A 26,153-nucleotide genomic window follows, 5' to 3' on the forward strand; every position below is an offset into this window, starting at 1 on the left:
TAAATGCGAAGACTGCCCATCGATGAATAGAATAACGGAAAGAAACTGAATTTTTGACTAACCAAGGATAAAATATGTTACTTAAAAATTCATAAAACACATCACTTGTCATACGCCGATTTACGATTTTCCGATTCCCCAGGCAGGAGGAACCCCGCTCCGGTTGCTACATCCTGTTGAAGAAGCTTACATTAGAAAACCAATTAACGGATGGCATAATTTTCCAGTAACACTTCCAATTATCAATACAGTCAAACATTCTTTTTCATCATATCCCACATGTTGATAAAAGTTTTTTGTTCGTTTTGGAACTAACACTGCCACTTTTCGGGTTGAGAAAGAACTCAGTTTTATCATCGTTAAAGATACGTGATGGATCTTGAGGAATTGTATTTAAGTTGTTGTTCTTCAGATAAGTAAAAATCTCCTGAAGCCAATGCTTGATGTGCTTTTCAGAGACAGAAGCTCGACGTGGTACCAAATGTTGAGGTGTCCTTAATGACAATCCAAGGTGTCTCTTGAGAAATGATTCTACTTACTTTCCTCCTGGTCCACCATCTTTGAACAAAAACTCTACCTTCAACTTCCTTGAAAGTGGTTGAACACTAATTGTGAAATTGTGCTTTGAATTAAATAAAATACTTTTTCTGTGATATTTACTATTTATGCGATCCGTTTATGGGACAGCACCAGGAAAAGAAGTATCCTATCTATTCTTCAGATGCAACGTAATTATTTGGAGATATCCTAGAAATGTACAGAAAGAATACAAGGATAGTTCAATTAAGTTAAGAATCTCTATTAAAGGAAAATGAACATTTGTTTAAGTCCTTTTTACATAAACCAATACTCGTCAGTATGATGTACCAGTGCTTGTCATCCATGACGACTACTGATATTTGAATAGCACTATTGAAATGAAATATATATTGTAGATTCAGCATCGCATTATAAGACCAATTAGTTCGTTTCGAGTAAAAAAGAAATGAGTTTGTAATATTTCACCAGTAGCCGTTACCCCGAATCATGATATGGTCGCTTAGCATGTCTTCTCTACTCAGTCACGTGGGCAGCTTCAGGGTCAATATTGCCAGTTCCTTACTAGATTATGATTGTGAAATTCTTAGAATATATCTCCAATCTAATCAAAATATTTCTTATTAATATTTAAACAGTGCACAAGTAACTAACACTAGAGCAGTGACACATACATGTGCATTTATCTTAGTATTATTAAATTACGCTGTATCTTACTTGAAGGTTTTATCTACCAATATCTAAAAAAATGAAGCATTCGTGGACTTTCACGCTGAATACTCTAAGTACAGGAATTTTTTAGAGGATAAAATGCCTTTTCGATCGACTGTAATAAAGATTTTCGGAATTTTTTAAAGGATAAAATGCCTTTATGATCGACTGTAAAATGTTTTAATAAAACAGATTAATCAACCTGAATGAAAAACCGAAGGTATTATGCAATCACCACAACATTCCTTTGGTAGAATACGAAACTGTTTTCCGTAACCTTTTACACACATATGTTGTTTTAATTTAAAATGTAATTGTATTATTGGTACTTAAAGATAGCTGAACTTAGAAATGATTTTCCAATAATGAGAACCGAAAGTTTCTATGAAATGTATTTTTTCTGTTGCTAAGAAAGTGATTTAGGAAGGTGCATTTCGCCAGCCCCCCCACCTTGGAGTTTCCAAAAAAAAACCATGGCAATCGTTTGTGCTACGTTTGTGCCGGAATGTACCGCTAAAATTTTCGTTTGTACCACTTCCGGTACGAAGTTATAAGGGTTTTAAAGTGGGGGGGCTGGGGAAACGGCAGCCCCCCCCCACCTTGGAATTTCGAAACGAAACCTATGGCAATCGTTTGTGCTACGTTTGTGCCGGAATGTACCGCAAAAATTTTCGTTTGTACCACTTCCGGTACGAAGTTATAAGGGTTTTAAAGTGGGGGCTGGGGAAACGGCAGCCCCCCCACCTTGGAATTTCGAAACGAAACCTATGGCAATCGTTTGTGCTACGTTTGTGCCGGAATGTACCGCAAAAATTTTCGTTTCTACCACTTCCGGTACGAAGTTATAAGGGTTTTAAAGTGGGGGGGCTGGGGAAACGGCAGCCCCCCACCTTGGAATTTCGAAACGAAACCTATGGCAATCGTTTGTGCTACGTTTGTGCCGGAATGTACCGCAAAAATTTTCGTTTCTACCACTTCCGGTACGAAGTTATAAGGGTTTCAAAGTGGGGGGCTGGGGAAACGGCAGCCCCCCCACCTTGGAATTTCGAAACGAAACCTATGGCAATCGTTTGTGCTACGTTTGTGCCGGAATGTACCGCAAAAATTTTCGTTTGTACCACTTCCGGTACGAAGTTATAAGGGTTTTAAAGTGGGGGGGGGGCTGGAGAAACGGCAGCCTCCACACTTGGAATTTCGAAACAAAACCTATGGCAATCGCTTGTGCTACGTTTGTGGCGGAATGTACCGCAAAAATTTTCGTTTGTACCACTTCCGGTACGAAGTTATATGGGTTTCAAAGTGGGGGGGCTGGAGAAAGGGAAGCCTCCAACCTTGGAATTTCGAAACAAAAGGTATGCCAATCGTGTGTGCTACGTTTGTGCCGGAATGTACCGCAAAAATTTTCGTTTGTTCCACTTCCGGTACGAAGTTATATGAGTTTTCAAGAGGGGCTGTGGTAACGGCAGCCCCGCACCCAGTAATTTCGAAATGAAACCTATGCCCACTCTTTGCACTACTTTTGAACAGGAACGTTTCGCTAAACCCTTTTCTGTACCACTTCCGGTACAAAGATACGAGAGTTTCAAGCTACGGGGCTGCCGTTTTGATGCCCCCTCGGAATTTCGAAACGAGACCTATGCAAATCGTTTAACAACATTTGTGTGGGAATGTATCGCAAACATTTTTGTATGTATCACTTCCAGTACAAAAGTATGACAGTTTTAACTAGGGGGCTGCCGTTTCCAGAACCCCCCATCTTGGAATTTCGAGATAAGACTATGTGAATCGTTTGTGGTACGTTTTTACCGGAATGTACCGCAAAAAAAATTACGTGCCTGAAGTTGGCCCCCCACCTCTCCCAAATCACACCAAACGTTGCACATCGTTAATGCATCGTTAGTGCACGTTAGTGCTTTTAGAACTAACGTTAGTGCTATCAGCGTTTACGAGATATTGAAGATTTTGGTTTGGGACCTACTTCATATGAAGTTAGCCCCCCACCCATCTTTATGCAGACAGATTTTCACTAAACTTAGCGCATCGTTAGTGCATCGTTAGTGCACTTAAACACACTAAGCACTACCGTAAGTGCTACCATATTTTGGGATTATTCAAGATTTTCGGTGGGGGGGCCAACTTCAGAAATATCAAATTCTATACAAATAGAGGTAGAAACATGGGGTTGACGGTAATCGTTAGTGCATTGTTAGTGCACTTAAACGCAATAAGCACTAACATTAGTGCTACCATATTTTGGGATTTATTCAAGATCTTTGGTGGGGGGCCAACTTCAAAAATATCAAATTTTATACAAATAGAGGTAGAAACATGGAGTTAACGGCAATCGTTAGAGCGTGATTAGTGCACTTAAATGCACTAAGCACTAACGTTAGTGTTACCACATTTTGAAATTTATTCAAAATTTTTGGTGGGGGCAACTTCAGAAATATCAAATTCCATACAAAGTGTCAGTATTTTCAGGAATCAGTAACGAATGCACTAATTACTTTGTTAGTGCTTGAAGAGGGCGCAAATTCACGCTGACCACCAAAGATATTTTACTTGTAGCACCTACACTAATTAAGCACTAACGTTAGGGGTTGGTGCACGAAGAAGCACTAACGATGCACTAAGGATTGTACTGGAAATGATCATTAGTGCTTTTTAATTTGGCAGAAATTTGACACAGTGAAAAACTCCCCTTAAATTTCTTATGTGAGTTTCCTGAGATGTAACTGGCCATAACTACACTAATAGTGAAGCACTAACGAAAACAGCTCTAATTTTTTCGTTATTGGTTGAAGTGGGCGCCAAGTTCATGAAAGCTTCCAAAGGTTTTTTTACTTGTAGGACCTACATTAATGAAGAACTAACGTTAGGTGTTAATGCACTAAGAAACACTAACGATTTCAGTAGAAGAGGTCATTAGTGCTTTTGATTTTGGCGGAAATTTGACGCAATGAAAAATTCCACATGAATCTCTTATGGGATTTTTGTGGCATATAATTGGCCATATCTACATCAATAGTTAAGCATTAACGGAACTATGAGTGTTTTGCAGAAGCGCTAACGATACATTAACGAATGGACTTATTTTTCGTTACTGCTTGAAGTGGGAACCAAGTTCACGCTGGCCCGCAAAGGTTTCTTACTTGTAGCACCTACACTAATGAAGCACGAAACTTAGGTGTTGGTGCACTAGGAAGCACTAATATTACAAGGAAAGAAAACTTTCGAATTTATCGTGAACTTAGCCCCCACTACAAGCACTAACGAAAATATTAGTGTTATACGTTAGTGCATTGTTAGTACTTCTAGAAGATACAAGTAGTTTCGTTAGTGTTTCACCATTAGTGTAGAAATGGCCAATTATAAGTCTCAAATCTCCCATAAGAAACACATAAGGAATTATTCATTGTATCAAATTCCCATCTCATTCAAAAGCACTAATTACCTCTGTTAGTGCAATTGTTAGTGCATCGTAATTGCTTCTTAGAGCACAAACACCTAACGTTAGTGCTTCATTAGTGTAGGTGTTACAAGTAAAAAAACCTATAAAGAAGTCAGCGTGAATTTCGCACCGACACTTTAAGCACTAATGGAAAAAATAGTCCAATTCGTTAGTGCTTCTATAAAGCACTAACAATTTCGTTAGTGCTTCACTATTAGTGTAGTTATGGCCAATTACATATCACGAGACTCACAAGAAATTTAGGCAAATTTTTCATTGAATCAAATTTCCGCCAAATTCAAAATCACTAATGATCTCTTCTAGAGCGATCGTTAGAGCATTGTTAGTGCTTCTTAGCGCATCTACACCTAAGGTTAGTGCTTCATTAGTAAATGTGCTACAATTAAAATACCTTTTGAGGCCAGAGTGAACTTAGTGCCCCCACTTCAAGCACTAACTAAAACTTAGTGCCATTCGTTAGTGCATTTGGTAGTGCTTCTGGAAAACACTAACAATTTAGTTAGAACTTCAATATTAGTTTACTTATGGCCAATTACATGTAACGAAACACATAATAAATTTATGGGAAATTTTTCATTGCGTCAAATTTCCGTCAAATTCAAGAGTACTAATGATCTATTCTAGTGCAATCGTTAGTGCTTCTAGAAAACACTAACAGTGTCGTTTGTCCTTCAATATTAGCGTAGTTATGGACAATTACATGTCACTAAACTCCTATAAGACATTTATTGGGAATTTTTAATTGCATCAAATTTCCGCCATATTCAAAAGCACTAATGATATCTTCTAGTGCAATTGTTAGTGGTTCTTAGTGCACCAACCCCTAACGTTAGTACTTCATTAGTGTAGGTGCTACAGGTACAATATCTTTGGAGGGCACGGTGAACTTGCGTCAACTTCAAGCACTAACAAAAAATTGATGCCATTCATTAGTGTATCGTTAGTGCTTCTAGAAAGCACTAAATGTTTGTATGAAATTTGATATTTCATAAGTTGGTCCCACCAGAAATCTTGAATAAATCCCAAAATATGGTAATGCTAACCTTAATGCTTAGTGCATTTAAGTGCACTAACGATGCAATAACGATTGTCTTTAACTGCATGTTTCTACCTCTATTTGTATAGAATTTGATATTTCTGAAGTTGGCCCCCATCTAAAATCTTGAATAAATTCCAAAATATTGTAGCACTAACGTCAGTGTTTAGTATTTTAAGTGCACTAACGATGCACTAACGATTGCCGTTAACTCTATGTTCCTATCTCTATTTGTATAGAATTTGAAATTACTGAAGTTGCCCATCCCACCGAAAATCTTGAATGAATTCCAAAATATGGTAGCACCAACGACAGTGCTTAGTACGTTTAAGTGCACTAACGATGCACTAACGTTTGCCATTAACCCCATGTTTCTATCCCTATTTGTATAGAATTTGATATTTCTGAAGTTGACCACCCCACCAAATTTTTTGAATAAATCTCAAAATATAGTAGCGCTAACGTTAGTGCTTAGTGCGTTTAAGTGCACTAATGATGCACTAATGATTGCTGTTAACACTGTTTCTACCTTTATTTGTATACAATTTGATATTTCTGAAGTTGGCCACCCACCAAAAATCTTGAATAAATCCCAAAATATGATAGCACTAACGTTAGTGCTTAGTGCTTATAAGTGCACTAACGATTCCCGTTAACTCAATGTTTCTATCTCTATTTGTATTGAATTTGATGTTTCTGAAGTTTGCCCCCACTTTAAAACTATTATAACTTCGTACCGGAAGTGGTACAAACGAAAATTTTTGCGGTACATTCCGGCACAAACGTAGTACAAGCGATTAACATAGTTTTTGTTTCGAAATTCCAAGGTTGCAGGCTTCCGTTTCTGCAGCCTCTCCACTTCAAAACCCATATAACTTCGTACCGGAAGTGGTACAAACGAAAATTTTTGCGGTACATTCCGGCACAAACGTAGCACAAACGATTGGCATAGGTTTTGTTTTGAAATTCCTAGGTTGGAGGCTGCCGTTTCAATAGCCCCCCACTTCAAAACCCTTATAACTTCGTACCGGAAGTGGTACAAACGAAAATTTTTGCGGTACATTCCGGCACAAACGTAGCACAAACGATTGCCATAGGTTTTGTTTCGAAATTCCAAGTTTTGAGGCTTCCGTTTCTCCAGCCCCCCCACTTTAAAACCCTTTTAACTTCGTACCGGAAGTGGTACAAACGAAAATTTTTGCGGTACATTCCGGCACAAACGTAGCACAAACGATTGGCATACCTTTTGTTTCGAAATTCCAAGTTTTGAGGCTTCCGTTTCTCCAGCCCCCCCACTTTGAAACCCTTATAACTTCGTACCGGAAGTGGTACAAACGAAAATTTTTGCGGTACATTCCGGCACAAACGTAGCACAAACGATTGCCATAGGTTTCGTTTCGAAATTCCAAGGTGGGGGGGCTGCCGTTTCCCCAGCCCCCCCCACTTTAAAACTACTATAACTTCGTACCGGAAGTGGTAGAAACGAAAATTTTTGCGGTACATTCCGGCACAAACGTAGCACAAACGATTGGCATAGGTTTTGTTTCGAAACTCCAAGGTGGGGGTGCTGGCGAAATGCACCTGATTTAGGAACGGCTTAATTTTGAGACAATACTTACTCAGAAGCAAATTGTGGGAAGAATGATCTTGTAGCGCCGTCTAGGTTAGCTTCTTCATTTTTTGCACTTGAATCACGCTGTACCAACCTCAAACGTATTTCGGTGGTAATGAATTATCAGACAACGCATTCACGCGCATTATACGTAATTGATAACCCATCAAATGCATGGATATTCTTACATGTTATCACCTATATTGGCACTCCTAATAGCTTGCTTTTTATGCTACAGGTAAATGTTGGAGAAGTGTGGAACAAATGTAGCTAGTTTTCAACTTTAACCTAGGAAATGAAGCATTGATTTTCGGAATTTACTTGAATATCGTAACTGTACTTGACAAACTTCATCACCTTAATTTTGCATATTAAATGAGTATTTACTAATTAATATAAATATTTCTTTTGTTTGTGAGAGTACTATGTAAATACAGCACTATTATGCACAGCTTGATAAAGTAAAGGCTTAATGTTTATTTTAAAATTAATATTAAAGAATAAATAATAAAAATGCAGCCGTCACTGTGCTAACAGAAATTTCCTGCCGTTGTTGTAGTACCAAATGACATTTGATATAAATATGTTATAATTAAAATACAAGTCGCAAAAAATATAGAACAGTTTGAGTTGCTTACCATACTATTAGCGTTTCGTGGTCACTCTGGGGTCTGACACACTTCACACTTCACTTGTATTGCTGTGTGCTATACAAGATGGTTGTGAAGTGTGTTTGGGATCTAATAGACCCTAGTGTGACCGACACGTAAGCGTTTGCTTCCTTTGTTCACGTTTTAACTCTACATATTTTCCTTTATTTCTGACATTTTTATTCACGAAATATTGCTCAAAATAAATTAAAAGAAGAGGAAATACTTAAACGTTTGCTCGACAATAATGATGGTGACAGTGGTATAGAAGATTTTAGTATTTTCTTGAAGTACAAGAGCCAAAGCGTTAACCACTTCAGGACCAACGGCTCAAGCGCTTAGCCAGCAGTTTAAACCTCCATATTTCGGCTTCTAATTAATGTAGAGACGCGATTTATGAGCATATCTCTTTAGAAAGGATACAACTTTCCAATGGTGTGTATTTCATCTACATCACGGGTCTGGCAACGGGAAATTAGGGGGGAATTTGATGTTTTAGTTCCCTTCTTCCTCAGAATTTAGAAGAGAAACTCTTTCCCCAAAGGAGATACAAGCATGAAAAGTGACATCAACAAAGATAAAGGAACATACTAACTAGTGACACTCTGTGTGTGGTCATTGGGCTTTTGAGGGCTGAATCAGAGGGGTATTGGAAATACCCTTTTTTCAGTGTATATTTTTAATAAAAGAAAACATATTACCTGAAAATTGTGGGACTGTTATTTGTCGTACGCCAAAAAAATATCACGTGTACGCCACACATTCGGAACAATCATATAAAAAATGAAAGACGAAGATAATATAGCAAGGGAGAAAAAAATTCGAAACAACGTACCTATGAGAATCATGTCGTCTACCCTGATGTTGGCAACCCTAGCGATGTCCCTAATTGCCACATAGATATGAACCATATCTCGTTGATAAACTTATGGGACACAGATTCTAACGAGGTTAATTTTGTGCTTTCCGTGCCCAACCCGAAAAAGAAGAAGAAGAAAGTAAAAATGTCGGGAAAATACCTTTTTTCGAATTTTGTAGGGCTATGGCAACACTGTTATTTGTAGCTCGCACGAGAGCACAAAAGTTATCTCGTTAAAATTTGTGTATGATAAGGTTTCCAATGAGGTATGGCTTAAATCTCTGTGACAATTAGGGGCGCAGTCAGGGTAGACCAAAATATTTCGGAATATAAATAATACAGGATGATTCTCTTTAAGAAACACGTTCGGACTTTTTTCTTACTTGGTATTGAATTTTCGCCCTTCAGTTTTTCTACATGATTGTCCCCAATGTCTGGCGTACATGTGAATTTCTTTTTCTCCGTACAAATAACAATGTTGCAGCCTTTCAAAAATTTCCTACCAAAAAATAAATTCTCGTTTTTTTAAAATATTCTTCTTCTAAGGGTTTGGCACGGGGACACAAAGGTTGGCTGTTTGGAATCTGTGTTACATAAGCTTTACAACGAGGTATAGTTAATGTCTCTGTGACAATTAGAAGAGGTACTAGAGCCCCTAACGTAGTCAATGATTTTCTTGAAATCCTTGTCGGTCCTAAAAATGTTAATAATTTTACCGTTCCTCGTAAGATAGGGTATGTTTTTTTTCATATTTGTATAACATGTGTTTGTTATGTTAGTACATAATATGTATACATTTTATTACAAATGATCCCTAAAGTGAAGAGATTTTTAGTTTTTTGTTCGATAAAGTGAATAAAACGCATTTTTTGTTCTGACTGTTAATGAATACTGTAATAAAAGTAATAAAATCATTTATAAATGCTAATTTATTGCTTATGGTAAATAGAACTTATCATGGAACAGTACAAACAAAAAAATATTGCTAAAACTTAAAAAGTTAACTAAGAAAAAAATGCTGGTGGGGTCCCGTGGACCCCAGTGCGACCTACGTATCACAAAAAAATAAGTGTGACTACGGAGGGTTAAATGAGATTTGTGCAAGGAAATGTCTTTTTACCAATTCTACATAACCTACAACTAGAAATATGCTTCAAAACATATTACAGCGTTATTTTTAAAGTAAGGACTGTTGTACGATATCTTAAATCGCTATGTACGCACCTACGTCCTGCTTCACATGCGAATTAACCATCAGCGTGCCTTACAGCGTACGTAATTTGTAGCTGCTTTCCCAGAGTCTGCTTCATGTCGGATGATTAAAAGGTTTAAGAATATACAGCATCATTCCACCTTGGAGATACGGTACATTATGTTGTTCTTCTCTTTAAGAAGTCTAAAATGTGCATAGTTTTATCGCCAGAACAGGAAAAGTGTACTGTCATAATGCTGTGAGCGAGAAAAGTACGGAAGTGGGTGAGAGCAGTCACTCTCTCTTTATCAGATGCGGCGTTTTATGAGTTGACTTAAAGTCAGAAAGGATAATAATCAATGTTGCTATATATTCGAAGAAAAATTTTGAAGTAAGGGCGAGGTATTGCTCCTTCTCCGTAATTATTATCTTTCCAATCCATTTCCTTGGTGGGTACCTTACAACTTATTATCTCATTCTTTTTTTAGGTACAGCTCCCTTATTGAATCTCTTGACACTAAAACTTTGGTACTGGGAGATGACGAGATTGATCAGGACATACTTGATTCGCGGGTAACTATAACTCCCCATCGAGATAAAATCAGTGACTGAATCGTATCAGTGACTGAATCGAAAATGTGCATAGTTTTATCGCCAGAACAGGAAAAGTGTACTGTCATAATGCTGTGAGCGAGAAAAGTACGGAAGTGGGTGAGAGCAGTCACTCTCTCTTTATCAGATGCGGCGTTTTATGAGTTGACTTAAAGTCAGAAAGGATAATAATCAATGTTGCTATATATTCGAAGAAAAATTTTGAAGTAAGGGCGAGGTATTGCTCCTTCTCCGTAATTATTATCTTTCCAATCCATTTCCTTGGTGGGTACCTTACAACTTATTATCTCATTCTTTTTTTAGGTACAGCTCCCTTATTGAATCTCTTGACACTAAAACTTTGGTACTGGGAGATGACGAGATTGATCAGGACATACTTGATTCGCGGGTAACTATAACTCCCCATCGAGATAAAATCAGTGACTGAATCGTATCTCTTGCATGACAGCAACTGGGTCAATCCACATACAGCTCAGACCTGGCGCGAACAACTACCTCTCTGTCGGCATCACAAGAAATCCCTGTAAAGGAACACCCTAGAGAGAAGTGAAAACAACAGTTAGGAATTTTTCATAAAATAACAAATGTGTGAATACGAACGAAATTTACTTACAAAAGTACTTGATAGTAAGTATCATTTTTAAAGAAACAATGTATCCAAATTGTTAGTACTTTTTTCTTAATTTTATTTTGCTCTAGAACTAGGCTCTATATTTTAAAATATAGCCCTCGTATTTATGTATAGTATCAATATTAAGAACATGATAACATAGAGTAAGCAGGGTATTTAAGGGTGCAAAAATCATAATAATTGCTACTAATTAACATTTCATGATTTTAACTTAATACGTTAAATTTATCTGTTCTAGTGCCATTTCAAATGCGTAATGGATAAGAGGGGCATGGTAAGTACAAAATACTATCTTCGATTGTTAGATTGTAAAGAAAAACTTGATATGTATTGAAGTAAGATTTGAAGCTTTCCTGGCGGCGTATATGATAAAGTTCTTCTCGGGCAATCAGCCAGGTGAAAACTGGTGGATAGGCCAACGTTTCGAGAGCTGTCATCGTTCTCATCATCAGGGCAATTATGTAGAGATCAGCGGATATAAGTAATATATACTCTGGGCTGGAGAAAATGCTGGTTCCTGATTGGCTGGTTCAATCTGAAAAACTGGAGCTGTGATTGGCTGGCTATGTTCCGTAGTCCGTGCTTTTGATTGGCTGAGGGTTATCTGGATGTTTGTGTGTCGTTTTCTTTGCTGTGGTACTGATGACCGGGTTCCACAGGGGGCTGAGTTGAAATCCAGTGTCTCTATTAACGTTGTTCGGTTCATGAACTATGGCAAGAGATTCGGTTACTATCCTGGTCCAGTAACTGGTGCTCTTGGAAATGATGGATATGTCCTTAAATAAAACTTTATGGCCTTCTGTTAAACTGTGTTCAGCTAAACCTGATTTTTCTGGATGGAATAATCTATATATTTACAACCTTTACCATTGATATGTATTAATGGTAAAGGTAGTAAATAGAAAATAAAGCCTTCATAGAAAGTAAATTATGTAATCAATAGCAGCTAATAAAGAAAGTCACATTAGTAGACATTAAAAGTGTATCACTACAAACAGAGGGAAGAGTACTTACTGAATGTATACAACTATCTAATAAGGGAAGCTCTTTTTTCCTTAGCTTGTAGCAATGCAATTTAAACTTTTACTTATAAGACTTCCTCAAGAGCTGCTACTGGCAACATATAAGTATCTATCCTATTACAAATAGACGGATTACGCTGTAATGAGTATAATCAGATTTTTGAAACCATTATACGTGTAACATAGTTGCAAACAGTATATTTCTCTTACTTTATCTTACTGAATGTATAAAAAGCAAACTTAACAATATTCTCTAAGGAAAGATTAGTTCTGTGATAACGACAGCAACACTCATTGTTTCTACTGTCAAAAGTAAATAAATCAAATTATTAAAAATGCACTAATAGATTCATAGTGTTGCCAACATTAGCGGTTTCTCTCTAAATCTAACGGTTTTACAATCGCTTCTAAAATGAAATGAAATGACATTTTTCTCTTTAACGTCCCAACAGTAGGTCCTTTAGGCTAAGAGAGACAGCGATTAAGGCAAGTGAATTATGGTGAAAACTTGGTGCAATAAGAATGTGCGAGAAAACGGAAATACCTCTAGAAAAACCAAGGAATAGACGTTGCTTATCACAAACGTATCTGGCCGTGGATCGAATTAGGGACCTCACGTACCACAGATAGGAGAGAACTGTTTTTAGTCTTCAGGACTAGTCATCAGTTAATTGACAAAAAATTTGGTAATTTCAAAAATTGTTCACACCGTATTTCGAAAGAAAGTAGAATTTCAATAACATCTATTTCTGTGCATCTATTCTCCGGGGTAGGGAACGTTTTCGGGATATTTCCCAAACGAGCAAATAAGGTGTGCCTTGGGTCCAGCTGGTGTTGGTTGAGTGTCTGTGCGGTACTTCTTGACGTTGATTGAATGACAAATAGGTAAGCAGGGCCAGAGTTCGAGTCTCTTGTGCTATTCTTCGGTTCTTTGTCTGGGTTGGCTGTGATCATACCGTGGGATTCGGATACTTGTATAATGTTCTCCAAGGAGAGATAAGCTTGCTTTATATCGCTCATATTCCGTCACTGTACAAGATGGTAGACCAAACTTGTTTGGGGGTTCGATTAAAACCGCAACTGATAGAGCAGTCAAACAACCGGAGATCTGACAGTTTAGTGGATTTCTGGAACTCCCTTGTATGCACTAACGGACCGGCCATACTTATAACTTGGAGCAAACTAAGGTCACCCTTAATGATGACCAGAATGAATATGGCTAGGCACTTTCTCTTCTTCTAGAGTTTAACAATGTTTTAGATGCTTTGAATTGCGTACAAGAGAAGTGACGATATTGTTGCCCAAATAGCGGCTGAACTCGATAGCTGGACTCCATCTATAGGTCGCACTCCTGCTCGTTCTTTGACCTTTCTTTACCTACTGTAAGTTTCGCCTGCTTTTTGATACTTAATACTTTTCTTTAATTTCGATATCTGGGAATTTGATTCACATTTTGGTTTTCTCTAATACTTATTATGAAGCCCACCACTCTTGTTTCAGTTTTAGTGAGAAACTCAAAAACAAGTTTCAAATATGTCAGTCGGCTTTATGCCACCCTGTATATAAACAGTAAATTTTAATTTATATTTAGTGTTTGTAGGATTGATCAAATTCGTTTGTGTAGCAATTATTCTGACGTTGCCATTTCTCTCTCTTCATACCACACCAATAACTCCTACAATTATATGAAATAGAAGAAAAAGAGAGAGAAAGACAGAGAAATCGGTGTATTGTATATCAACTAGATTTTACTGCATTTATATACTGGAAACCCTAATGTAGGAAACCAATTACGTCTTCTCTCATAACAACTCCTTTAACGAATAGTACCAAATAAACACAATAACAGCAACCAACAAACTTGGATGACTTTCAGATCTCTGAAGTGCTAATGCTTTCTAAAGGGTATGTGTGAAAAGGTACGATAACGATTGATAAAACAGAAAATGAGAAAGTGTGTTCTTGAAAATATTGTTAATTTGCAATTTTTGACTCTTTTGTGGTGGAACTTTCTTCTGTTCGTGTAAACAGTACACCTTTTTAGCCATTGTCATATACTGAGCATTCTATTTTTGGTTTTATGTATCTACACCAATTATTAATTAACATACAAAAGAAGAGAAATCAATATATTTTCTTAAACATTTGCTTGGCACCAAGTACTATAACTGATAATGCGTTTGGTCCTCAAACGTTTGACACGGAGGCAAAGATAATTATTTGCCTCCTAATTTACTGTATGTACTATTGTTAATTTACTTTATATATACGTTTTGTATGTTGCTTTCTTAACCTATTTAATATCAATATCCCTCCTTTTTATACAGATTCTCTTGTCAGCGTCGTCTTTAATTAATTATCTTTGTAACTATTGCTGCTTATCTTTTGTGCAACCTAGTGAGATTAGATTTCACATTAATCATCATTTTGAATTGCTTCAATATTCAGCTTTTTTTGTCTTTATATTTTTCTTGTATTTCAATATGCAGCTTTTCAAGCGTTTCACATCTCTTTTATACTGAAAGTTTTTTTAAGTTTTAGTTTTCTAAGTTTTATTTAAGATTCTTTAGTGTATTTGACAACAAGTATGGAAACAAAATATACCTATCAAAAAATTCATAATGTATTTTTAAAATGTATTCTTTCCCAAACCAGAACACAATTATATTTATCTTTTTTCATTTCCCTTCAAAACCCTTAGGGACACCGACTCCCAAGTTGGAAAAACAATTTTTAAATTATTGTTAGTATGAAAAGCAATCATTAATTTATTTTGACACCTGCACAGGTTAGAGAAGACGGGACTTTTAATACAGAACCTATGGAGCACTGTGGAAAGATGAAGAAATTCCGATCACAAAGTGACGAGAATGAAGAGAAATTCCAGAAGATAAGAACAGAATGTGAGGGAATGAAAGGTAATATCTTAGCATTTTTCAAAGAACGTTTTATAATTTGAATGAGATTTGTTTAGCGTGAGATTGCTTCAAGCACGTTGACAATAAACAGACTTGTTTATTTTTCATCCATGCGACTGAGTATTAAGTTTGTAACATTAAAGTAGATTGCTAAAAGAGTTTTCGAAACTATGAAACTATGTGCTGTTCAAAATGGTTTTAGTGATGTTAGAATTTGGAGTCCAGTATTACAGAGGCATGTTGTAATGATACGAGAATATGATATCAGTAGCATATCGTTCTTCGGCGTATATGAAAATTCCTCTTATCCTAATACTTTATAAATGAGTAACTTAATTTAATGACTTGGGAATATCATGTGTTCAGAATATAGTTTTACAACAATATCATGTTAGAATTTCCTGGTTTAAGTTAAGGACGCTTATTGTAATTTGAATAGAAGTTTTTGTTAAGACACATCTATGTATTGAGGATCTCGTTGCATTTAATACTTCACGTTTAGTTGATATTTTATAATTTTTTCGTTGTACTCACGAGACAAAGTTGTTCCAAATTCCATTTATTGTTTCCTTCCTTGATGTTTAAAGGATTATTGCATGACAATGCAAGGTGTGTATAAACCCGGATGCCCTACATCAGTAATGGGTAATTTCTTTAGAAGGGGTAAAGGAAAAAGCCAAATGAACCTTAGGAGTGTCAATTATATTGGTTAAATACAATAATGATACATTTTAAGGCTTTAGTAGTAGTTAAGTCCTACTAACGATTGAAGTTTCCCATAATCTGCTTCGAAATAAGATATATTGATCATCCTGTTTTTGGTATAACTCTTTTGAACTAACTTTATTCCTCTTAGACTTCTTGGATAAAGAAAGATGTCGCGAGTCAGATAGAACCTTACAGGGCCGCGTCTGGTTCATAGGACATCGTTTGTCCCTCAGTGTCTAAAACTATATACTCCTATAACAGTTCGTCTCAAAAAACAATATAATGTAATTTCAATTGCGCAGTAATCTTTCGTTCTAACATATAATAAAGAAACAACATCTGCCCGATGTTATCGACTGTCCCTAAGTTCCAACACTTAGTCTGTCCGTACACTGAGGGAACAAATAGGCAGAAACAAGTGTACAAATCAGTCTAGGTCGGAGCAATTTTGCTATTTTCTTCCACAATGTGAACCGTAGCTTCATGTCCATAGCAACGCAATCTACAGTAAACACAAACAACAGAGACAGGCAGTTTAGGTCTCAGTCATCCGCGTATACGCCGATTACAGGTCTCCTGCAATATTGTCGTGCAACAAGAAAATAAGGTTAGACGGTCGACTCTGCTCCACACGTCGTGCATAATTGGGAGTGACCCTGGAGCACGCGCTCGTTCAATGGGCGACGATCCACTTGACTAGATGGGGAGTTGGTTCCTGACAAATCACAGTGGAGTTAAAATAGCCTGTCGAACCTGATATTGTAAAATATCGGTGCATTGTAAAAGTACACTTTAATTCGGTACTTATAGGTTAATATAAATTTTTCAAGCTAAATCGGGTAACAAAGCTTTTGTCCGTTCCGTTTGATATCTGTTGAAGGAAGGTCTGTAAGACAGAGTGATGAGTAGGTACATCTCGGCATTCAAAGTAACGGAAGTGACATTCACTCTGCTATTTAATGCAACTCCAGAATAAAAAATGGTACATACAAACTAAGAAAGCTTTCATCCGATAGATAATAATGTACAATGTGTACAGTTGTACTCGTAAATTTATTGAAACATAGCTACATGTATATATAGGCATTGAAACAGTGATAACGGACGTGACTCGCACGAAATGAAGAGTGCTATAGGCCTATACATTTACAAAGTGCTTCATCTCTGCGATTTTGGTACATCTGCGATAGCCATTTTTTTCCTGTGGATTGCTTAAGTATTAACAAACTTAGTTAGTTATCATATTTATATCGTAATTAAATGATTGAGATTAATGAGGATTTTATGTGTCCTGGTTGGAGTAACGGATGTGACCGATGCCAGTGACGGACATGACAAGTACAATTTTATCATATCCAACTCTTCAGTAAACATATGAATGTAACATTGAACAGTACATTTAGTAAGTGTACTGACAGATAAGTATATTCTTTCCTGTTTTATTGTAGCAAAATTTATTTAAAGTTAATACGAGAGTCCTTCATCTTCTAAGTACAAAAAATATAATATTCAACATATGTCAATAATATTGATTCTTGATTAAATATTTCAAACTATATAATAGTACCATTTGCAGTATAATAAAAAGAATATCATGAGAAATTGCAAAATGAAAAACAAACATCAATCACCATCACTACTATAAACGTCAGTGTACCTGACACGCTGATGTTCGGAAGATGCTCAATATCAAATTCATCTTCAAATACCTGTACCTTAATCAACTTAGAAAGAATGGTTTCGCTAACATAAATATAGTGTTCGTAACATTGTTAAAAGCGGTAGTAAGGAAGCAAGCCAGGAATTGTTAACACTGAATTCCAACACACATCCAAAAGTATCTTGTTTGTTACAAGTACCTTGTTCGTGCAAATTTTCTCAGCAACGTGATAATACTCGAAAGCAGTATCAACATTTACAGATATAGCTAAAATTCTTCTCCAAACCAGGTTTTTCAAAGCTCCCCCCGATACTATCTCCAGCCCTTTTACTGTGTGAAGGTGCAAAGGTAATCTGAACACGTACTATTCAACATGAACGCCTAAGTCCTCTGCAGCATTTTCTGAGAAAATCATTAAAGAGGTCACCTCTGGAAACTCTAATCTAAGGAAATTTCCAATTACTTCTAGAAAAGTCCTGACACTATACTTTGAATGAGTCATGTCGTCACTTATAATGGCTAATGATTTTACGTCAGATCAGTACCGGACGCACCAAGTAAATATTGCCACTTGTCGTTGCTTCCAATGTGCATTCTATATCTGGTCCTTAGTTGTTAACACGGCGTTTACTGAAAAGTCAATTTGAGGAACTACTTTTTTCTTCTACTTATCTCTTTTCAGATATTCTTCCCATTTTCTGGATTATTTTTCTTACTTTTCCTCGATTTTGCCATGAGGATCCGTTTTGGTGTGCTCGTTATCTGTAGAGATACAACAAACTGTAATTATTTTAGGTTAAACACTTTCTTCAAGCAGGTACCTTTAAAAGTATCACGTTCTTACCCTTAAAACTCCAAATTTAAGGAATTTGTACGCTTCTAAATTTGTGCAAAGAAAACCACACGAAAACTAAATTTGGATCTGTAATTGAAAATATTCTTTTATATTTTCTTTTAAAAATATGTGAACTTTTCTCTTATTTTGGTAATAGACGACATCAAAATCCCTAGATTTTCAGTTAACACTGAAGCCACTACAACTTAAATTCTGCAATAAAATAATACTCAATTACAAGTCGAATGATGTTCACACATTTATAGATGCAGTAAATTACATAACTACTAATTTTAACGTTATGACTACGAAAAATTGCTCTAGAAGTGTCAACCCAGTACCAGTACTCAAACTCCTAAGGTGCGTTGCAAAATTATACGACCAGTTCATTAAAGTACGAAAAGTGTATGTAAAACGATGAAAGTGAACTAGATTGGAGAGTTAATGTAACACTGAATATAAATCACAGAAAATTAAGCAAGTAGTACATGTATTGTATGCTACAATGTGTAGAAATACAAGGAACAATGGCTATACAGAGAAATGCACTGTTGCAAAATGATACGACCACTGCACTTAATACCCTATGTATGAACAATTGTTCACTAATACTTGAAATATGCGGTCAAATATGGTATTCACTAGGTTCTGTAACGTTGAAACGTCAAGTGCATTCCATGTAGCAATAATAGTATCTTTCAAAGACTCGGTACTATCGTATTGTCGACTTGCAGCATACACTTGCCGAACACAAGACACCCGAAATATTTTCCATTGGATTCAGGTCAGGGGAGATGGCAGGTTAATCCATTACGCTCGCGTTTTTGTAGTCAAACAATTCTTTTGTGGGATTGGTCACATGTATACGGGCATTAACCTGTTGAAACACCCACAGAAGTTCGCCAATCACACTAGCAAAGGGAAGCAGATTATCTTCGAGCACAGTTTGATAATCAGTGGCCTTCATACGGCAAGAAAGGAAAGCGAGATGTGTTTTACCATAAGCACCAAACCCACCCCAGACCATGATAAACTTGCCACTTTCCTGCCGTTTGGAAAAGATCTGTTCTCTTTCCCTCAAATCATGCCAATAATATACCCACCCATCTGGCCCGTTTAAATTAAATTTCTTCCTCCCATGCATGCTCTTTCTCCCATCGTAATCACTTGCGTTTGTGATTGGCGGTGAGTAGAGGTTGAACTTTCTTTTTCTTGTATTGCAACACATTGTACTGCTGTACAGTGCGGCACAAGGTTGATTTGTGAACATTTATGGTAGGATCACCGGACGGGTTGCCTAAACTTGTATTGCAATGGATAAGCTTACGCAATATATTTCTTACTTTTCTCGGTATTAGTTTCCATAGTCTTCCGGCGAATTTGTTTACACCATATGTTGCTCTGAGTTTCAAATAATTATTCACAAACACGACATGTGCCCAGTTTTCCTACTTAAAGCTCTGGATGGCATTCCTTCAGTTTTATAATCGGTAATTTGGCCATTTGCATACTCAGAAAAAGCGCTCCTTTCACTAATTTTCCTACGCCTCCGTCATATACACTATGAGGGCATCGAAAAAGGATACTGTGTCTTCTTCAATCACATAAAATCTAGTTTTCTGTTTGGAAACGTTTCGAGCGCGAAGACCCTTCACCAATCTACACTAACGCCGTCTATCACGTAATGATCGAAACATTTTGCAACAACTGATACCCACCTTTTGGTTTGTTTCTTTCCTGGCTGCTCGTTATCAGAACAAACACCTTAGTTCCGTATATCTTTCTTCTAGTGCGTAGTAACAGCTCTTCCTCTACGTTCTGTTTCGTTGTCGATTTCTCTTGGGTCTTGAGATATGTTGAATAACTCTGGTGATCGTATCATTTTGCAACGCACCTTATTTCAGTTGCTCGTAAAGCCACTGTTTCATGATACTACAGGTTTATCTTACTGAATCAGTAAAAGTTACACGTGTTTCTGTACAACCAAAAAAAAAAAAAAAAAAAATGGTTGTATTTGTAAGTACTTGTAGTTTCCAATTTTTGACCGATTGGTTTCAAATTTTCTGGAATGGCTGATCCCTACTTACCGAATTTGATTGTGGTTTGCTGTCTTTCCTTTTTTAATATATGAAGAAACTTCTAAATTGAGCTGTCAGACTTCATTCATTAACTTTTGGATATCAGCAATTTAAAAATGCCATGGATAATAAGACAAGACGAATGCTGAGAAAAGAGTTAGGAGATAAAAGGGGCTCAGACTTACATCACTCTCCAATTCTTGTGTTGTAAACCACAATGAATATACTCACGTCGAGAGATGAGAATAGACAAAGTCAAACTGTTCAATTAACGTTTCTAGAGTAGGATCTCAGAAAAAGGGAAAATATATTATAACATAAAATACAGAAATCCTAACATGAAAATTTCTATTACTATAAATTAACTTATTCTGTAACACGTAAGGCGAGAAGGTGGAGTCCAATATACGATTCCTATGCTTCTTGCCACCTGAGAATCAAGCGTACTCAGCCTAGACACTAATTCTATCCTCGTATGTTATGAATGTTCCAAATATTAACAAAACTACTTTACAAATATTATGCTAGTAAGAGGAACATCCTTAACTTACATACACATATTCTGCCATGTTTACCACTGGCATGTTTAGTAGAATAAAATCTATTTTGGAAAATAGGTAAACGGGTAAAAAAAATGTTTCGTAAAGAAAAGAAAACAGAAAGAGAAGAAGAATTGATGTGATAATGGAAAAACGAGAAATGTTTCATGGTAGCTACGTTACTTAGTAATTTAACGCCTACTCCAGCAACAACAATAATGCAATTTTAACATCTGATCCAAAACCTTAGTAGTCCTACTCTCAAATCTAAATGAAATTCTTTATACTAACGGAATAGTAATAGCGTAATCCAATCTTGATTGCTTGGTCGATCTGGTGTATAATATCCATTTCAACAGCTATGCTATATGAGACATGGACCCACAGCTGAACACAAAATCAGAACCACATATGATCAAGAAAAATCAACCCAGGTATGTTAACCATCTAGCCACGAAGACCTGTTAAACAGGGTAAATAACCAAAGTTTTGACTATAGTCAAAGGAATTCACAGTATTCAGACAAAGGCACTTTGCATTCAGTTTTGTTTCTTCTTACAACGCAGGGAAAATGGAAAGAAATGAAACAAGAAAATATATAAGGAAAAAGAAAAAAAATAATATGGGAATACGTCTTTGAATATTAAATAAAAATTAACAATAACGCTGACAAAATAGTAAGTTACAAATACCATGTGCGTTATTGTTAAGACTGTGCGTGTGTCACTGTTGGTGAAATCAAAAAAACAAAAAATAGATTTTCTTAGTTAATAATGACCATTTCTCATGTAAACCAGAGTACAAAATCTTTCAGTTTAACGTCCCACGACTATGTCCTTTTAGGATAAGGGAAACGGATGAGTGAGGAAAGTTAATAAAGATGGAATAATTGGTGGAATGATAATGTGAGAGGAAGCGGAAATTCTCCAAGAAAAGTCGCGGAAATGATTTTGCCCACTTCAAACTTACTTGGCCGGGTATAGAACCAGGGACTCCACATGTCAGAGGTAAAGGCTATACCATTGAGACAACTTCATCTACAACTTGAGTACGATCTACAACTTTATCATACCGGGAACGTACGATATACTATTCCTACTAATGTCAAAAAAAAAAAAAAAAAAGGTTTTGTTTTCAGAGCATCTCACTTTGTACATCTCAGTGTAATTTATCGATTCATATGTCTTTGTTCAATATTACACATAAGCAAAATGTAAAATTTAAGTCAATTATAATGTTAGTCTATATTTCACTATCCATACTGTGCACTATCGTTTTTAAATATAATGTTTGATTATATCTCATTAAAAATGCTTTGTACTATCGTCCTCAAATATAAATTAGGCTATATCTCATTAAAAATACTGTGTATTATCGTCTTCAATCATAATGTTATGCTATTTCTCATTAACATTATTGTGCAATATTGTCTCCAATTATAATGTTAGGATATATCTCGTTAACCATACTGTGTACTATCTTCTCCAAATGTAATATTAGGCTATATCTCATTAACCATACTGTGTACAATCGGATTCAATTATAATGTTAGACTATATATAATTAATTATACTGTGTACTATCGTCTCCAAATATAACGTTAGGCTATAGGTCATTAACCATACTGTGTACTATCGTCTTCAAATATAGTATTAGGCTATATCTCATTAACCATACTGTACATAACTAGATTCAAATATAATGTTGAGCTATATGTCATTAACCATATTGTGTACTATCGTTTTCAAATATAATGTTCGGCTATATCTCATTAACCATACCGACTTCTATCATCTTGGTAGTCTCATAAAGAAACTCTTGATTAGTGTATACTTTTGTAACATTTTCAACTTATAACTAGCATGAATACAGTATAACATCAATGTTTAGGTTTCTTCTATTTTCTCGATAACTATGTATGAGAATTGATACCAATACAGTTTTATTCAACTCAAAAGTATTTACCGATTGGTGTGTTTCTTATCTTTTCACATATTTTTACTGTTAAATGCTATTAATGCTGTAAATTTATAATTCTGATTTTGTATTTTCAGCTTCAACTTGTGAAGAATGTTTCGAAGCCAGCATGTGCGTAATGAAAGTTTTTCAGGTAAGTATTAACAAAAGAGGAATACATTCATATTGTACGGGCACATACAAAGAAAACAAGAAAAGTTAGATATATTATATAACTAGAAGTAATCAAATTAAAATAAAACTTAAATGAACAAACTGTCGTGCTTGAAATATCCTTCAGCGAGTTTGGAAAACAAACTTTTCAGATGGTCTGAATTATGTATCTCTAAAATGTGTTTTTTAAAATTATTTTAAACTTAATTGGTGTAAGAATTAAGTTTGTGCAAAACAAATACCCACTTTTGCGTGTAACTTCACGAACTATGTACACGTCTAGCAAACAGACTAAGGTTCTCAGTCCGTCAGGTAGCAGTACATTGATGAATAGGATTGTACGAAACTATGATAAGGAAGGTATGAAAATTATTACTCGTAATGACTTCAAACTTCAGGATTCTACTCAGCAATCGGGAAAAGCATTAGGACTTGGTGTGGCGAATGAAAGCACCATTTTCCGTTGGTTGGTTAATTTCGATTCTGAGATACAGCATTCTAAAATGGTTCTTGTGCTTAAACACCAAGATCATGTTTGTATCAGATTCTGAAAAAGAGCATCTAAGCGAGCTCTGGGAAAAGTATTCGTACCAATGTAGACAAACCACTCATGTACCATACTCCTGTCATTCGGTTGTTTGGTGCAATCGGCAAGGTGAAAATGTTGTACTTATGGATGCACCAAGAATTAACACCAGAAAATAAGAATCGTCGTCTAGAGAATTGCAGTTCTCTGAGTATAAGAATAACCGGGAAAATTTCCTGCTCGTCACTTCAGACGAAACATGAATATGCTATGACAATTGTAAACGGTTATTAAAAGTAGTTCAATAGCTTCGGTTCGTTTCCCTCCCCTTATATTTGTATTAAAAGTCTCAATGTTTTGTTTAGCAGTCAATGTCTGACAACGTAAAACATATCACACCACCCTCTCCCCAAAGTTATATAGAAGTCAGCACTACTAGTGATCAACGTCTTCTATCTATAAAAGTGATACAATTATTTAGTTGTTTGACTCTTCTTAGGCACATTGTATAACAAGATTGTTTTATATATGATTGGTCTTCACTTATATTCTCCAGATGCCTTCGGACAAACTTCTTAGTAGTGGATTGAATTTGATTTTAAACACTAGATCTAGCATGGCCACAGGAAGTATATGCTACACTTTAAAATTAATTGAATAACTACTGGTCAGTATTTTTGGCCTAGATTCTATTATGTATGCGGCCTGAGGCTAAGTTCATTAGTAAAAAAAAAAGACATGGTTGAAAACATGAAATATTAGGCCATAATACGAAAGAGAATATATTTTACTATTAAATGAACCATGTTCTTTGTAAAATTATAAGAAACCCATTGCTACTAAAACCTTTGAAATTCCACTAGTACAGTAAACTTAGAATTAAGAAGATAACGAATATTTTCAGAATTTCCTATATAAGAATGAGATAAATTATTAATATTCACTGACTCTACCATATGTTGAACTTTTGCAGAATTGTAGTCAAACACCTTCTTTTAGATATAGCTTAACAATATAATCCATTAAATTATCAAAATCATTCTAAAATATTGAAGAAATATGCAGTACAAATTTTATTTTAGGAGGTTGAAGTATTATTATTGACCGATTTATTAACTTTTTTTCGTTTGTTTCTACAAAATAGAGTTAAAAGAACGAACATGTGAATAAAAACTAAGAAATTACAAATTACTGCAGAGTAATAGCACTAACTTTATAACTTCAATTCCTATTTATTGTGTACTTTAACATCCTGATTTCTTTCTTTCATTTTCAATAGCAATCTTCAACTATAAGAATATGAGCTCGTTAAAGGTTTTTGTTTTCACACGTAAGGTTAGACTAAGTTTAGCCGTTTCACATTGTTAGTTGAACTTATCTTCAATGACTCTGTATAATTTAGTATTTAAGTCCAATATGTATTCTTCAGAGGCCATAAGCTTTCTAAGAACACGTTTCACACATTACATTTAAAACATGTGTAAAAAAGGATTTTATTTTCTTTAAGTGACTAACTATCAGTTGGCTACAAACGTCCGCATACATTGACAGCACGTTTTCAGTATAAAATAAAATAGCCACAATAAATTCCTATTTTGTTATAATTGTCTCTCCTATAGGCTATTAGCATTAATTACTGTAAATATAAATACTTACAATAGCATAGGTCATTAACCTTTATATTAGTAACCTATGAATCGTTTCCTATAAAATTATTCCGAGAAGTTCATGTCCATCATTAAGAATATGTCTGTCGCAGAAAGGGGTAAAGGTGTCACCATTAGTCGAAGGGAAAATCAGGTATAATAAATAGTGTATAATAATAGTGCATAATCAGGGTCGGATCCAGGATTGTCTGATTGCGGTGCACCAATAACTATCAAAATAACCAATCATACTGAAACTATTCAAAGTGGCATGTAACAATATTCTTTAAGCCTGGTAACACTGATGCATAGAACGGAGAGAAGTATTTTAAAGAGGATCGCAAGTGGAAAGCTGAACAAAAATGTCCTTCTCTTTTCCTGCCTTCTGTTTCCTTCTCTACTTAACAAATACTATTTTCTTTTGCTTGGTTAATTCTTTTACTTCAACCTTCAGAAAATCGACTTAAGCTTTTGCTTTTGCAAAGCTCTGCTTTCTTTGAAGCCCCAAACGGAAACAAGATGGCAGAAAGTTTCCGAATATGGTGCTACTTTCCATTGCTAGCACTTCATTTTAGATAGTGTATATTTACAACGAAGAAGGGGTGCACGTGCATCTTTGCACTTCCCCTAAATATAGACCTGTGCATAATAAAAGTGTATATGATAAATACTTAACAATATAATAATTAATAGTGTATTTCACGCTTTACATATACAGTTCATAAATAAATAATTCACCTTGACATAAGTGACATAAACTATAATAATTATTATTGGCA

At 35.7% G+C, this 26,153-nt stretch overlaps 1 protein-coding gene across 2 annotated transcripts in view; it reads left to right on the forward strand.

Annotated features, from left to right (window-relative positions):
- The window catches only part of LOC145694173 (general odorant-binding protein 56h-like), an 85,010-nt gene that overhangs the window by 52,047 nt on the left and 6,810 nt on the right, over positions 1–26,153 (forward strand). For both annotated transcript variants that reach the window (XM_081770290.1, XM_081770289.1), the window contains exons 4-6: positions 11,551–11,586; positions 15,123–15,252; positions 23,127–23,182. In XM_081770290.1, coding sequence (XP_081626416.1) covers positions 11,551–11,586; positions 15,123–15,252; positions 23,127–23,182 — 222 coding nt within the window. The remainder of the gene's footprint in view (positions 1–11,550; positions 11,587–15,122; positions 15,253–23,126; positions 23,183–26,153) is intronic.

This window comes from Thermobia domestica, chromosome 9, assembly GCF_964235325.1.
Source record: "Thermobia domestica chromosome 9, izTheDome1.hap1.1, whole genome shotgun sequence".
In the NCBI taxonomy this organism is placed as follows: Eukaryota; Metazoa; Arthropoda; class Insecta; order Zygentoma; family Lepismatidae; genus Thermobia; species Thermobia domestica.